The sequence below is a fragment of the Phocoena sinus genome, chromosome 4, assembly GCF_008692025.1.
Source record: "Phocoena sinus isolate mPhoSin1 chromosome 4, mPhoSin1.pri, whole genome shotgun sequence".
Taxonomy (NCBI): domain Eukaryota; kingdom Metazoa; phylum Chordata; class Mammalia; order Artiodactyla; family Phocoenidae; genus Phocoena; species Phocoena sinus.
In genome coordinates, this window is record NC_045766.1 from 78,914,003 (window position 1) to 78,927,099 (window position 13,097).

The 13,097-nt window shown below is 40.8% G+C and overlaps 1 protein-coding gene and 1 non-coding gene across 2 annotated transcripts in view; both read right to left on the reverse strand.

Annotated features, from left to right (window-relative positions):
* The window catches only part of CFAP91 (cilia and flagella associated protein 91), a 150,633-nt gene that overhangs the window by 14,929 nt on the left and 122,607 nt on the right, over nt 1-13,097 (reverse strand). Inside the window, exon 17 of the mRNA XM_032631444.1 lies at nt 5,615-5,767. Within this exon, the coding sequence (XP_032487335.1) occupies nt 5,616-5,767 (152 nt within the window). The 3' untranslated portion in view covers nt 5,615. The remainder of the gene's footprint in view (nt 1-5,614; nt 5,768-13,097) is intronic.
* On the reverse strand, nt 5,363-5,493 carry LOC116753712. Its single transcript, XR_004349814.1, has one exon. It is a non-coding gene; the product is annotated as a small nucleolar RNA SNORA31 (small nucleolar RNA).

The following is a 13,097-nucleotide window of genomic DNA, read 5'->3' on the forward strand; positions in this document are numbered from 1 at the left end:
TTGTTTCTTGAGGTATGATTGTATTGCTGTAAAATTCCCTCTTAGAACTGCTTTTGCTGCATCCCATAGGTTTTTTTTTAATGTATGTGCATACATGTGTGTGTACAGAAGACTCTTTGAGTCAAAGAACCACTTACTACTCACAGAAAACCTTGTGAGAAATCAGTTCTCACAATGGTGATTTGGTGAAGGCTAGATGGCACATGCACATGTTTTGGGGTACAGTATGGATAAGGAACTCCACAGGGGGAAAGACAGACATTATATAGGGCTGCTGGATTCCTGTTCATATGAGAGAGAGAGAGACAGACAGAGAGAGAGAGAGAGAGAGAGAGAGAGAGAAACTTTGCTGTGGAGTACAAGAGAGTAAATTCCATTCCAGAGAGGGGGACTGATATTTTACTTTCCTGGGAGACATCCTCTATCTGTGCCGTAAAAAAAGCTACCCTCTCTGGATTGAAGTGTTTCATAGGTTTTGGATTGTCATGCTTTTGTTTTCATTTGTCTCTAGGTATTTTTTATTTCCTCTTTGATTTCTTCAGTGATCCATTGGTTGTTTAATTGCATACTTTAGACTCCATGTGTTTGTGTTTTTTATAGCTTTTTTTCTTGTAGTTTATTTATTTTTTTTTTTTTTTTGCGGTACACGGGCCTCTCACTGTTGTGGCCCCTCCCGTTGCGGAGCACAGGCTCCGGACGCGCAGGCTCAGCGGCCATGGCTCACGGGCCCAGCCGCTCCGCGGCACGTGGGATCCTCCCAGACCGGGGCACGAACCCGTGTCCCCTGCATCGGCAGGCGGACTCTCAACCACTGCGCCACCAGGGAAGCCCTGTAGTTTATTTTTAATCCCATAGTGTTGTGGTCAGAAAAGATGCTTGATATGATTTCAGTTTTATTAAATTTACTGAGGCTCACTTTGTGGCCCAGCATGTGATCAATCCTGGAGAAGAATGTGTACTTGGGAAGAATGTGTATTCTGCTGCTTTTGAATGGCATGCTCTGTAAATATCAATTAAGTCCACCTGGTCTAACGTGTCATATAAGGCCTGTGCTTCCTTATTGTTTTTCTTTCTGGATGATCTGTGCATTGAAGAAAGTGGGGTGTTAAAGTCCACCACAATTATTATGTGGGGGATTTCTCCTTTAATGGCTGTTACTATTTGCCTTATATATTGAGGTGCTCCTGTGTTGGGTCCATACATATTTTTAATTGTTGTGTCTTCTTCTTGGATTAATCCCTTGATCATTATGTAGTGTCCTTTGTCTCTTGTAAATAGTCTTTACTTTAAAGTCTGTTTTGTTTGATATGAATATTGCTACTCCAGCTTTCTTTTGATTTCCATTTACATGGAATCCCTTTTTCCATTCCCTCATTTTCAGTCTGTATGTGTCCCTAAATCTGAAATGGGTCTTTTGTAGACAGCATATATATGGGTCTTGTTTTTGTATCCATTCAGCCAGTCTGTGTCTTTTGGTTGTGGCATATACTCCATTTATTTTTAAGGTAAATATTGATGTGTGTTATTGCCATTTTGTTTCTTGTTTTGGATTTGTTTTTGTAGGTCTATTTTATTCCCTTTTTTGTTCCCTTCTCTTGTGATTTGATGACTGACTTTACTGTTGTGTTTGGATTTCTTTTTTTTGTGTGTTTATCGTAGATTTTTGGTTTGCCATTCCCGTGAGGTTTTGATATAGCTGTCTATATATAAACAAAATTGTTTTGAGTTGCTGGTCTTTTAATTTCAAATGCATTTCCAATAGCCTGCATTTGTGCTCTCCTTTTCTCATGATTGCTGGTTTTGATAATCCTATTTGTGTGTAGATGATTTCGTACCTTTACCATATGTTTGCCTTTACCTGTTTTTCCATTCATAATTTTCTTGTTTCTAATGGTGGTCTTTTCTTTTCTGCCTAGAAAATTTCATTCAGCATTTGTTGCAGAGCTGGTCTAGTGGTACTGAATTCTCTTATTAGCTTTTGCTTGTCTGTAGAGCTTTTGATTTCTCCATCGAATCTGAGAGCCTTGCTGGGTAGCTTGTTCTTGGTTATTGGCTCTTCCTTTTTATCACTTTAAATATATCATGTGACTCCCCTCTGGCCTGCAGAGTTTCTGCTGAGAAATCAGCTGATAACCTTGTGAGAATTGCCTTGTATGTTGTTTGTTGCTTTTAAGGTTTTTTGTCTTTAATTTTGGTCAGTTTCATCACTGTGTGTCTTGGTGTATCCCTTCTTGGGTTTATTCTGCCTGGGACTCTGCACTTCCTAAACTTGGGTGACTGTTTCCTTCCCCATGTTAGGGAAGTTTTCAGCTATTATCTCTTCAAATATTTTCTCAGGTCCTTTCTCTCTCTTCTTCTGGGACCCTTATAAAGCAAGTGTTGGTATGTTAAATGTCGTCCCAGAGGTCTCTTATACTGTCCTCATTTCTTCTCATTCTTTTTTCTTTATTCTGTTCCACAGCAGTGATTTCCACCATTCTGTCTTCCAGCTCACTTATCTGTTCTTCTGCCTCAGTTATTCTGTTATTGATTCCTTCTCATATATCTTTCATTTCAGTTATTGTATTGTTCATCCCTATTCGTTATTTAAAGCTTCTAGCTCTTTATTAAACATTTCTTGTATCTTCTCAATCTGTGCCTCCATTCTTTTTCTGAGATCTTGGATCATCTTTACTATCATTACTCTGAATTGTTTTTCAGGTAGACTGCCTAGCTCACCTTCACTTAGTTGTTCTTCTGGAGTTTTATCTTGTTCCTTCATCTGGGACACATTCCTCTACTGTCTCATTTTGTCTAACTTTCTGTAATCGCAGTTTCTGTTCCACAGGCTGCAGGGTTGTAGTTCTTCTTGCTTCTGCTGCCTGCCCCCTGGTGGATGAGGCTAAGAGGCTTGTGTAGGCTTCCTGGTGGGAGGGACTGGTTTCTGCCCAGTGGTGGGTGGAGCTGGCTCTTGTCCCTCTGATGGGCAGGGCCATGTCAAGGGGTATGTTTATCAGGCAGCTGGGTGCTCAGGAAGACTTTAAGCAGCCTGTCTGTTGATGGGTGGGGCTGTGTTCCCACCCTGTTGGTTGTTTGGCCTGAGGTGTCCCAGCAGTGGAGCCTACAGGCTGTTGGGTGGGGCCAGGTCTTGGTGAGAAAACGGTGGCCTCCAGGAGGGCTCACGCCAATGAGTACTCACCAGAACTATTGCCACCAGTGTTCTTGTCCTTGCAGTGAGCCACAGGTGCATGCCTCCACAGGAGACCCTCCAATACTAGCAGGTAAGACTACCTAGTCTCTTATGAGGTTACTGCTTTTCTCCCTGGTTCATGGTGCACACGAGACACTGTGTGCATCCTCCAAGAGTGGAGTTTCCCCCAGTCCCGTGGAATTCCTGTGATCAAACCCTGATGGCCTTCAAAGCCAGATTCTCTGGGGGCTCCTCCTCCCATTGCCAGACCCCCAGGCTGGGGAGCCTGACATGGGGCTCAGAGCCTTCATTCCTGTGGGTGAACTTCTGTGGTAAAATTGTTTTCCAGGTTGTGGGTCACCCACCTGGCATGTATGGGATTTGATTTTATCATGCTCCTCCTACCATCTCGTTGTGGCTTTTTCTTTGTCTTTGGATGTAGCGTATCTTTTTTGGTAAGTTTCAGCGTTTTTTTGTCAATTGTTGTTCAGCAGTTAGTTGTGACTTCAGTGTTTCCACAAGAAGAGGTGAGCTCATGTCCTTCTACTCTGACATCTTGTCTCAGCTGTGTGTCTAGGCTCATTGTTATAATTTTTATTATTGGCTTAAGTTAGCCCTCATCATCTCCTGTCTTCCACCAGAAAGCTGGGTCTGTTTGTTTATATGTCCAGAGAATGCTGTGATGATATGCTGTCCAGATCAGTTTCAGGACCAAGGCACTCAATTCTTCATCTGCTTGGAGAATTGGCTAGCAATGCCTTGCACCTGAGCTCTTCCCAGTGCATGCTCTCAGCTTCCTTCCCTCACTCTCCAACATCAACCAGATAGGGAGAGACCCAAGGGACCTGACAGAGGAATTGGATTTCTAAGGCTGATTTTTAACAATAAGATAGATAGGCAAAAGGCTTTGATCCTTGAATTTATAGCCATAGTTTGTTATTTAAGAATTATCAGTTTTCCCTCTACTCTCTTTCTTAACAGCCCCCTCATCTTCCTTCCATGTGCCTCTCTGAGACTTAAGGTCCCAATAGATTTCCCTGCAGAAGGTCTCTTGGTCACATGTTCATGGGTAAACCTCAAGTGAAGCGAAATTATTTGTATAAGATTATATAGTTAGAGGTAGAGCTACCAACACCCAAACATTCTCAATGCCAGGTACAAATTTCCCCCTAAAGCCTTAGTGCCTTCTCTAACCTGAGAGCACACCCTCAAGGCCAAAATAGCAGATGATGTGCCTCTACCATGGGGGGGTTAAGGGACAAGGTAGAGGCAAAAGGTTCACTCCGTTTCCCCTTCTCATGAGAATTTTACTTTGAACTGACCCTCTAGCTCTGTTTTCTAGTAATGTGATAAGGTGGTACGTGTCAACTGTGTTACTAAGCAACACTACTTAAGGTAAAAACGACCCCTGATTGGAAGTAGCATCTGACTTGGAGGAATTATAAGTTATTAATACCTAAGAGGAAACTGTAACTTTCAGGTTTCCTGAGTGTGCTGACTTTTGTAACTGGGCAAATCCATTGGGTGGGGGGGGGGGGCCTGGAAACTGTGCTGATGGAATTATTACAAGAGATACTGGTCCAGGAGCATGTAAACCAGGGCAGCTCCTGCACCCACCCAATGCACCTGGTCTCTTTTCCTTGCACCTGAGCTTTGTAACCTGGGGGCTAAAGGAAACAGCTATGTGGTCTTCTGTGTGGATTCAGTGAGAGCTCCCACAGGAAGAGAAACACCTGATGCTGCCCTGCTGGAAGCTGTGGGTCCTGTATTATATCTGTCTTTCTGAGTAGATTGATACTCAGATCATACCCAATATGGCCTATGTTAGTCTTGTGAGTATGAATGTTCAGTTGCACCTAAGACCAGGCCCCTGGTTGATACCGCAGAGGGCATCAGGGCTAGAATTGGGCAGGCTGTGCCTCATGCCGTGTTTATAGCTAGAACAGTGCAATGTGGAGTTAGACAATGTACCCCCTAAGAACAAGCTTTTTTTTTTTTTTTTTTTTTAGTAACACTGACACATCTTGTAGCTTTATCTGTGATGGCATACAGTCATATGCTAAAAGAACCTATAAAGGTAATTTTGAGTCCTGTTTTCTGGTCACAAGAGTCCAGCTTCTGTCATATCAACTCTGTTCTCTAACACTTTCAATAGCAGATTCCATAACCCAGATGAAATGCACTAATTTTTTCCCCTGTATTCCCCCATTCAATCGGGGCTGCCTCAATCAGACAGACAGGAAGCACGAGGACACTTTTTCCTTGACTCTGTAGTGGAAACCTTAGCAAACAGTAACTGCTTCAGGCCTGTCAAATAGATGCACGAAATGCACCAGTTTAAGTGGGCATGCTTCACTTTCCACATTACGATGGTTAGAGTACAGCGCAGAGCTGAACGAGGCTGCTTGTCCTCCTCTCTACTTCCAGATGGAAAATCAAACTCACCTTAGCGGTTCTGCTCATTTTCAGTTTCTCCCTCAAGCAGCTCAGTGTCTGCTGCTTGCTGTTGCACAGCACAGTGCTTCTGGAGCATGTCTTCCGTGTGCCTGTGGATGACCTGATGGGCCGCGAGGATGTGCTTCTGCTGTGCATGCCTCACTGTGCCAAAGGGACAGAAGACTTACTACTCTGGAAGTCGGAGCATATCATTCCCAAAGATTCTCAAGAGAGTAGTGACAGAAATGATAACTTTGCAAACCACATATTCTCTTACTTAAGGCTGACTGGATTAAAGAAAAATTACCTGCTGTCTGTTTTGGAAGGATACATTCCAAAGGTAACTCAACCCAAATCTTATCATTGCTGCTCCCCCTTTTCCACTCTCTGCTCAGTCCAGTCATGCTCTTCCCCACCAGGTTTGCCTCCATTCTACTGCTTAGCAGCTTCCCTCACCTGGAATGCCTGCATTCTAAATCCTGCCCTTCTGCAAAGCCCAGCGCAAGTCCCAGCTCCTCCAGGAAGTCTCCTTTGACTGAGTCAGCCCACATTTACCGTGACCACCCTTGAGTTTGTACAGACCTGTTCAGCACTGAAGTACTTCATGTGAGTTACATTTTGTTTACCTAGATTGTAAATGACATAAAGGTAAAGACCTTGTTTCATACTTCTCTTTGAGCCTTAGTCCCTAATATGAAGGGTACTTGTTGAATGATGAGTTTCTGAGCTCATGGATTTAAAGGCTGGTCCTAGTTCCACATTCTAAGAATATTTATTACCAAGACTTAGTACATTAAGCATCCTGTTGGCCTTGGAAAGAGGTAACTGTGATGATGATGATGACAGCAGTTAGCATTTGTCCTTACTTTGTGCCAGGCACTGTTTTAAGCAGTTGGCATATACTTATTCATTTAAGCCACCCACAACCCTAAAAGAGAGTAGTATTAATATCCCCATTTTCAGATGCAGCAACTGAGACACAGAGAGATTAGGTAATTTGCCTAAAGTCATACAGCTAGTAAAGCATAATAAGCAGTACTGTGGATTCTGTGCTATTGAGGTGTCAGCTAGTTTATATAGGGTAAATCACATAGCAACTTACAACACTTCAGAGCAGTATGGTTGAAAGAATGGGGACTTTGGAGCCACACAGACCATGGTACAATCTGCATACTGTATAATGTCTCTAAGCACCAATTTCCTTAACTGAAATATGAGAACACATCTATAGATGCTGTAAGAAATTTAAATAAGGTATTTCTAAAAATGCTTAGTACATTGTCTGGAACTTAGTATGCATTTAAACCTCGGTAGTTACTATTATTTTCATCTGAATAAAGATCTTCAAGGTCATTCCCCTCCATGAACTTTTAAAAGAATGAGAGTTGGTGGATTAGGAAGACTCTGAGCTCACCTCCTCTCACACCAAAATTACTATTTACAGAGAAACTATTGATGAGAAAGACCAAAACCTACCAGAAAAGACCTCTCTACAACTAAAAATATAAAGAAAGAACCACAATAAGATGGGTAGGATGAGTGGAGTTGTGGTATAGTCAAGAGCCGTACCCCTGGTAGGCAACCTACAAACAGGAAAATAACTAGAATTGAAGAGGTTCTCCCCAAGGAGTGAGGGGTCTGAACCCCACATTGGGCTCCACAGCCCAGGGGTCCTGCACTGGAAAGTTGAGTACCCACAATATTTGGCTTTGAAGGCTAGTGGGGCTTTCTTTCAGGAAACCCTATGGGCTGTGGTATATAGAGACTTCACTCTTTTTTTTTTTTTTTTTCTTTTTTTGCGGTACGCAGGCCTCTCACTGTTGTGGCCTCTCCCGTTGTAGAGCACAGGCTTTGGACACTCAAGCTCGGCGGCCATGGCTCATGGGCCCAGCTGCTCCGTGGCATGTGGGATCTTCCTGGACCAGGGCACGAACCCGTGTCCCCTGCATCAGCAGGCAGACTCTCAACCACTGCGCCACCAGGGAAGCCCAAGACTCCACTCTTAAAAGGTACACAGAAAATCTTACACATTGTGGCACCCAGGGCAGAAGCAGTAATTTGAAAGGACCCTGGGTCAGACCCACCCACTGATCTTGGCGAGTTTCCTGGGGTGGTAGGAGGCAACTGGACCTCACCCTGAGGACACAGACACTCATGGTAACCATTTTGGGGAACTTTTTCTGCTGCATGGAAACGGGTGCTGGTGAGCACCATTTTGTAAATGGTGCTCTAGCTCATCAGCCTCAGGACCCAGTACCACCCACACCCACCGGCCTGTAGGCACTGGTACTGGAATGCCTCAGGCCAAGCGACTAGCTGGGCAGGGACACAGCCCCACCCACCAGTGGGCAGGTTGCCTTAAAACACCCTGAGCCCACAGCCACTCATGGACATGGTCCTGTCCACCAGAGCACACAAGCACTAGAACTGGGACCCCCAGGGCCTACAGCAAGAGACCTTGGGACCTGGCTCAACCTATCAGTAGGCTGGCACCAACCCCAGACCTGCTGGGCCCCAGCCCCACCCACCAGCAGGCCAATACCAGCTCTGAGACACTTTGGGCCCCCCAGCCAGCCTCCGCAGAATCTGGACCCACTCACCAGACATGGAATGGATAAACAACAAGGTCCTACTGTAAAGCATAGAGAACTATATTCAATATCCTGTGATAAACCATAATGGAAAAGAATATAAAAAGAGAATGTATATATATGTATAACTGAATCACTTTGCTGTACAGCAGAAATTAACACAACACTGTAAATCAACTATTCTTCAATAAAAAAAAATAAGGCAGAACAGCAACAAAAAAAGGAACTCTAGAGAACGCATGAACAGAGTGAGAGGTTAGAAGGTTTTAACAAAGAGTTAGAAAATATAAAGAACCAAACAGATGAAAATATAATAACTGAAATGAAAAATACACTAGAAGGAATCAACAGTAGATTAAGTAATACAGAGGAATGGATCAGCAAGCTGTAAGACAGATTAGTGGAAATCATTCAAGCTGAATAGAAAAAAAGGATAGAAATGAGGACAGTTTTTTTAAGAGACCTCTGGGAAAACATCACACATACTAACATTTACATTACAGGGGTCCCAGAAGGAGAAGACAGAGAAAGGGACGGAGAACATATTTGAAGCCAAAACAGCTGCAAACTTCCCTAACCTGTGAAATGAAACAAACATGCAAGTCTAGGAAGCACGGAGAGTCCCAAACATGATCAACCCAAAGAGGACCACACCAAAACACTCTGTAGTTAAAATGGCAAAAATCAAAGATAAAGGGATATTATTAAAAGTAGCAAGGGAAAAGCAACAAGTTATGTACTAGGGAACTCCCATAAGGCTATCAGATGACTTTTCAGCAGAAACTCTGCAGGCCAGAAAAGAGTGGCAAGATATAGCTGAAGTGATGAAAGGGAAAACCCACCAAGAATACTCTACTTGGCAAGTCTTTCATTCAGATTTGATGAAGAGATCAAAAGTTTTACAGACAGGCGAAAGCTAAAAGAGTTCAGTACCACCAAATCAGCTTTACAAGAAATGTTAAAGGGACTTCTCTAAGTGAAAAAGAAAAGGCCACAACTAGAAACATGAAAATTATGAAAAGAAAAAGCTCATTGGTAAAGGTAAGTATAAGGTAGTAAATCAACCACATACAAAGCTAGTAGGAAGGTTAAAAGACAAAAGTAGTAAAATCACCTATATCCACAATAAGCCGTTAAGGGATACATAAAACTAGATATAAAATACGATGACAAAAACAGTAATTGCAAAAAGGGAGGGGAGTAAAAATGCAGAGTTGTTAAAATGTGTTTGAAATTAAGAGATAAGCACTTAAAATAATCATATATAGATACAGATAGACCGATCTACATCTATGTATAAACCTAATGGTAACCATAAACCAAAAATCTATAATAGATACACACAAAAAAAGAGACAGGAAACCAAACAACACTGAAAACAATCATCAAATCACAAGGGAAGAGAAGGAAAGAAGAAAGGAACAAAAAAGAGTTACAGAAAACAACCCCAAAGCAATTAAAAAATGGAAATACCTACCTGTCCATAATTACTTTAAATGTAAATGGAATAAATTCTCTAATCAAAAGACATAGTGACTGAATGTATACAAAAATAAAAGCCATATATATACTGCCTACAAGAGACTCAGTTGAGATCTAAAGACACAGACTGAGAGTGAGAGGATGGAAAAAGGTATTACATGCAAAAAGAAATCAACAAGAAGCAGGGGTGCAATACTTAGATAAAATAGACATTAAAACAAAGACTGTTAGGAGAGCCAAAGAAGGAGACATTACATAATAACCAAGGGATTAATCCAAGAAGAAAATGTAACAGTTGTAAATATATATGCACCCAACATAGGAACACTTAAACATATATTAACAGACATAAAGGGAGAAAATCAACAGTAGCACATAATACTAGGAACTTTGTGTGTGTGTGTGTTAAAGAATTTACTAATTTATTTAACAACAAGACCTATAATATGGGTCCCTCTGTCACAGGCAATGAAAACAGGCAATCCCTACTGAGGAATGAAATTCAGAAATTTATCTGCAACGAAATACAAACAGATTTTCTGTAAGAATAGTTTTCATCTAGAAATTTACATGTTTATAGAAAACCCAGAGACATTTTAATCTTTGCTCTCTCTTTTGACTCCATCCAGGTTTCCAATACAGTCCCCTACATGTGAACCGTCAAGTTGCAAACTTTCAAAGATGCGAAAATGCCCCTGTGTGCCAATTGTTGTACTGTTTTTTTCTTTTTTTTTTTTTTTTTGCGGTATGTGGGCCTCTCACTGTTGTGGCCTCTCCCGTTGCGGAGCACAGAGTCCGGATGCACAGGCTCAGTGGCCATGGCTCACGGGCCCAGCAACTCCACAGCACATGGGATCCTCCTGGACCGGGGCACGAACCCACGTCCCCTGCATCAGCAGGCAGACTCTCAACCACTGCGCTATCTGGGAAGCCCTTCTACTGTACTTTTTGAAGTACTGTACTGTAAGATTAAAAATGTTTTCTATATTTTTTGTGTTTTTTATGTATTATTTGTGTGAAAAGCATTATAAACCTATTACAATATAGTACTATATAGCTGATTGTGTTAGTTGGGTAACTAGGCTAACTTTGTTGGACTTAAGGAACAAATTGGACTTATGAATGTGCTCTCGGAAGGGAACTCGTTTGTATGTAGGAGACTTACTGTACTAGGGACTTTAATACCCCACTTACATCAATGGACAGATCATCCACACAGAAAATTAATAAGGAAACAATGGCCTAAAGGACACACTAGACCAGATGGACTTAATAGATGTTTATATAGAACACGCATTCCAAAAGCAACAGAATACACATTCTTTGCAAGTGCACATGGAACATTCTCCAGGATAAATTACATGCTAGGCCACAAAACAAGTCTCAGTAAATTAAGAAAATTGAAATCTTATCAAGCATCTTTTCCGATCACAGCTCTATGAGACTAGAAACCAAGTACAAGAAAAAGCAGCAAAAAAACATGTGGAGGCCAAACAATATGCCACTAAACAACCAATGGATCACTGAAGGGATCACTGAAGAAATCAAAGAATAAATTTTTAAAAAATACATGGAGACAAATGAAATAAAAAATGCAGTGATCTGAAATCTCTGGGATGCAGCAAAAGCAGCTCTAAGAGGACAGTTTATAGTGTGATACAAGACTACTTCAGGAAAGAAAAGTCTCAAATAAAGAATCTAACCTTAAACCTAAAGCAACTAGAAAAAGAAGAACAAACAAAAGTTAGTAGAAGGAAAGAAATTATAAATATCCATGCAGTAATAAATAAAATAGAGCCTATTTCTAAAAAAGTAGAAAAGATTAATGAAACTAAGAGCTGTTTCTTTGAAAAGATAAAATTGATAAATCCTTCATTCAACTCATCAAGAAAAAAAGAGAAAGGGCCCAAGTAAATAACATCAGAAACGAAAAAGGGAAGCAACTATATGCCAATAAAATGGACAACCTGGAAGAAATGGACAGATTCTTGGAAAGGGATAACCTTCCAAGACTGAACCAGGAAGAAATAGAAAATATAAACAGACCAATCACAAGTAATGAAATTGAAAATTAAGAAACAAAAGTCCAGGACCAAATGGCTTCACAGGTGAATTCTATCAAATATTTAGAGAAGAGATAACACCTATCCTTCTCAAACTCTTCCAAAAATTGCAGAGGGAGAAACACTCCCAAGATTATTCTACAAGGCCACCATCACCCTGATACCAAAACCAGACAAAGATGTCACACACACACAAAAATTACAGACCACTGTCACTGATGAACAAAGATGCAAAAATTCTCAACAAAATACTAGGAAACAGAATCCAATAACACATTAAAAGGATCATACACAATGATCAAGTGGTATTTATCACAGGGAAACAAGGATTCTTCAATATTATGAAAATCAATCAGTGTGATATACCATATTAACAAATTAAAGAATAAAAACCGTATGATCATCACAATAGATGTAGAAAAAGCTTTTGACAAAATTCAACACCATTTATGATAAAAACTCTCCAGAAAATGGGCATAGAGGGAACCTGTTTCAACATAATAAAGGCCATATATGACAGACCCAGAGCAAACATTCTCAATGGTGAAAAACTGAAAGCATTTCCTCTAAAATCAGGAACAAGGATGTCCACTCTCACCACTATTATTCAACATAGTTTTGGAAGTCCTAGCCATGGCCATCAGAGAAAAAAAATAAAAGCAATACATATTGAAAAAGTAAAACTGTCACTGTTTGCAGATGACATGATAATATACCTAAAAAATCCTAAAGATGCCACCAGAAAACTGTTAGAGCTAATCAAGGAATTTGGTAAAGTTACAGGATACAAAATTAATACACAGAAATCTCTTGCATTCCTATACACTAACAACGAATGATCAGAAAGAGAAATTAAGGAAATAATCGCATTTACCATTGCTACAAAAAAGAATAAAATACCTAGGAATAAACCTACCAAAGGAGGCAAAAGACCTGTACACAGAAAACTATCAAACACTGATGAAAAAAATCAAAAAGATGACACAAACAGATGGAGAGATATACCATGTTCTTGGATTGGAAGAATCAATACTGTGAAAATGACTGTACTATCGAAAGCCATCTACAGATTCAATGCAATTATCAAATTACCAACGGCATTTTTCACAGAATTAGAACAAAAAATTTTACAATTTGTGTGGAAACACAGACCCTGAATAGCCAAAGCAATCCTGAGAACAAAAAACAAAGCTGGAGGAATCAGGCTTCCCAACTTCAGACTATACTACAAAGCTACAGTAATCAAGACAATATGGTACTGGCACAAAAACAGAAATATAGATCAATGGAACAGGATAGAAAGCCCAGAGATAAACCCAGGCACTCATGGTCAATTAATCAATGACACAGGAGGCA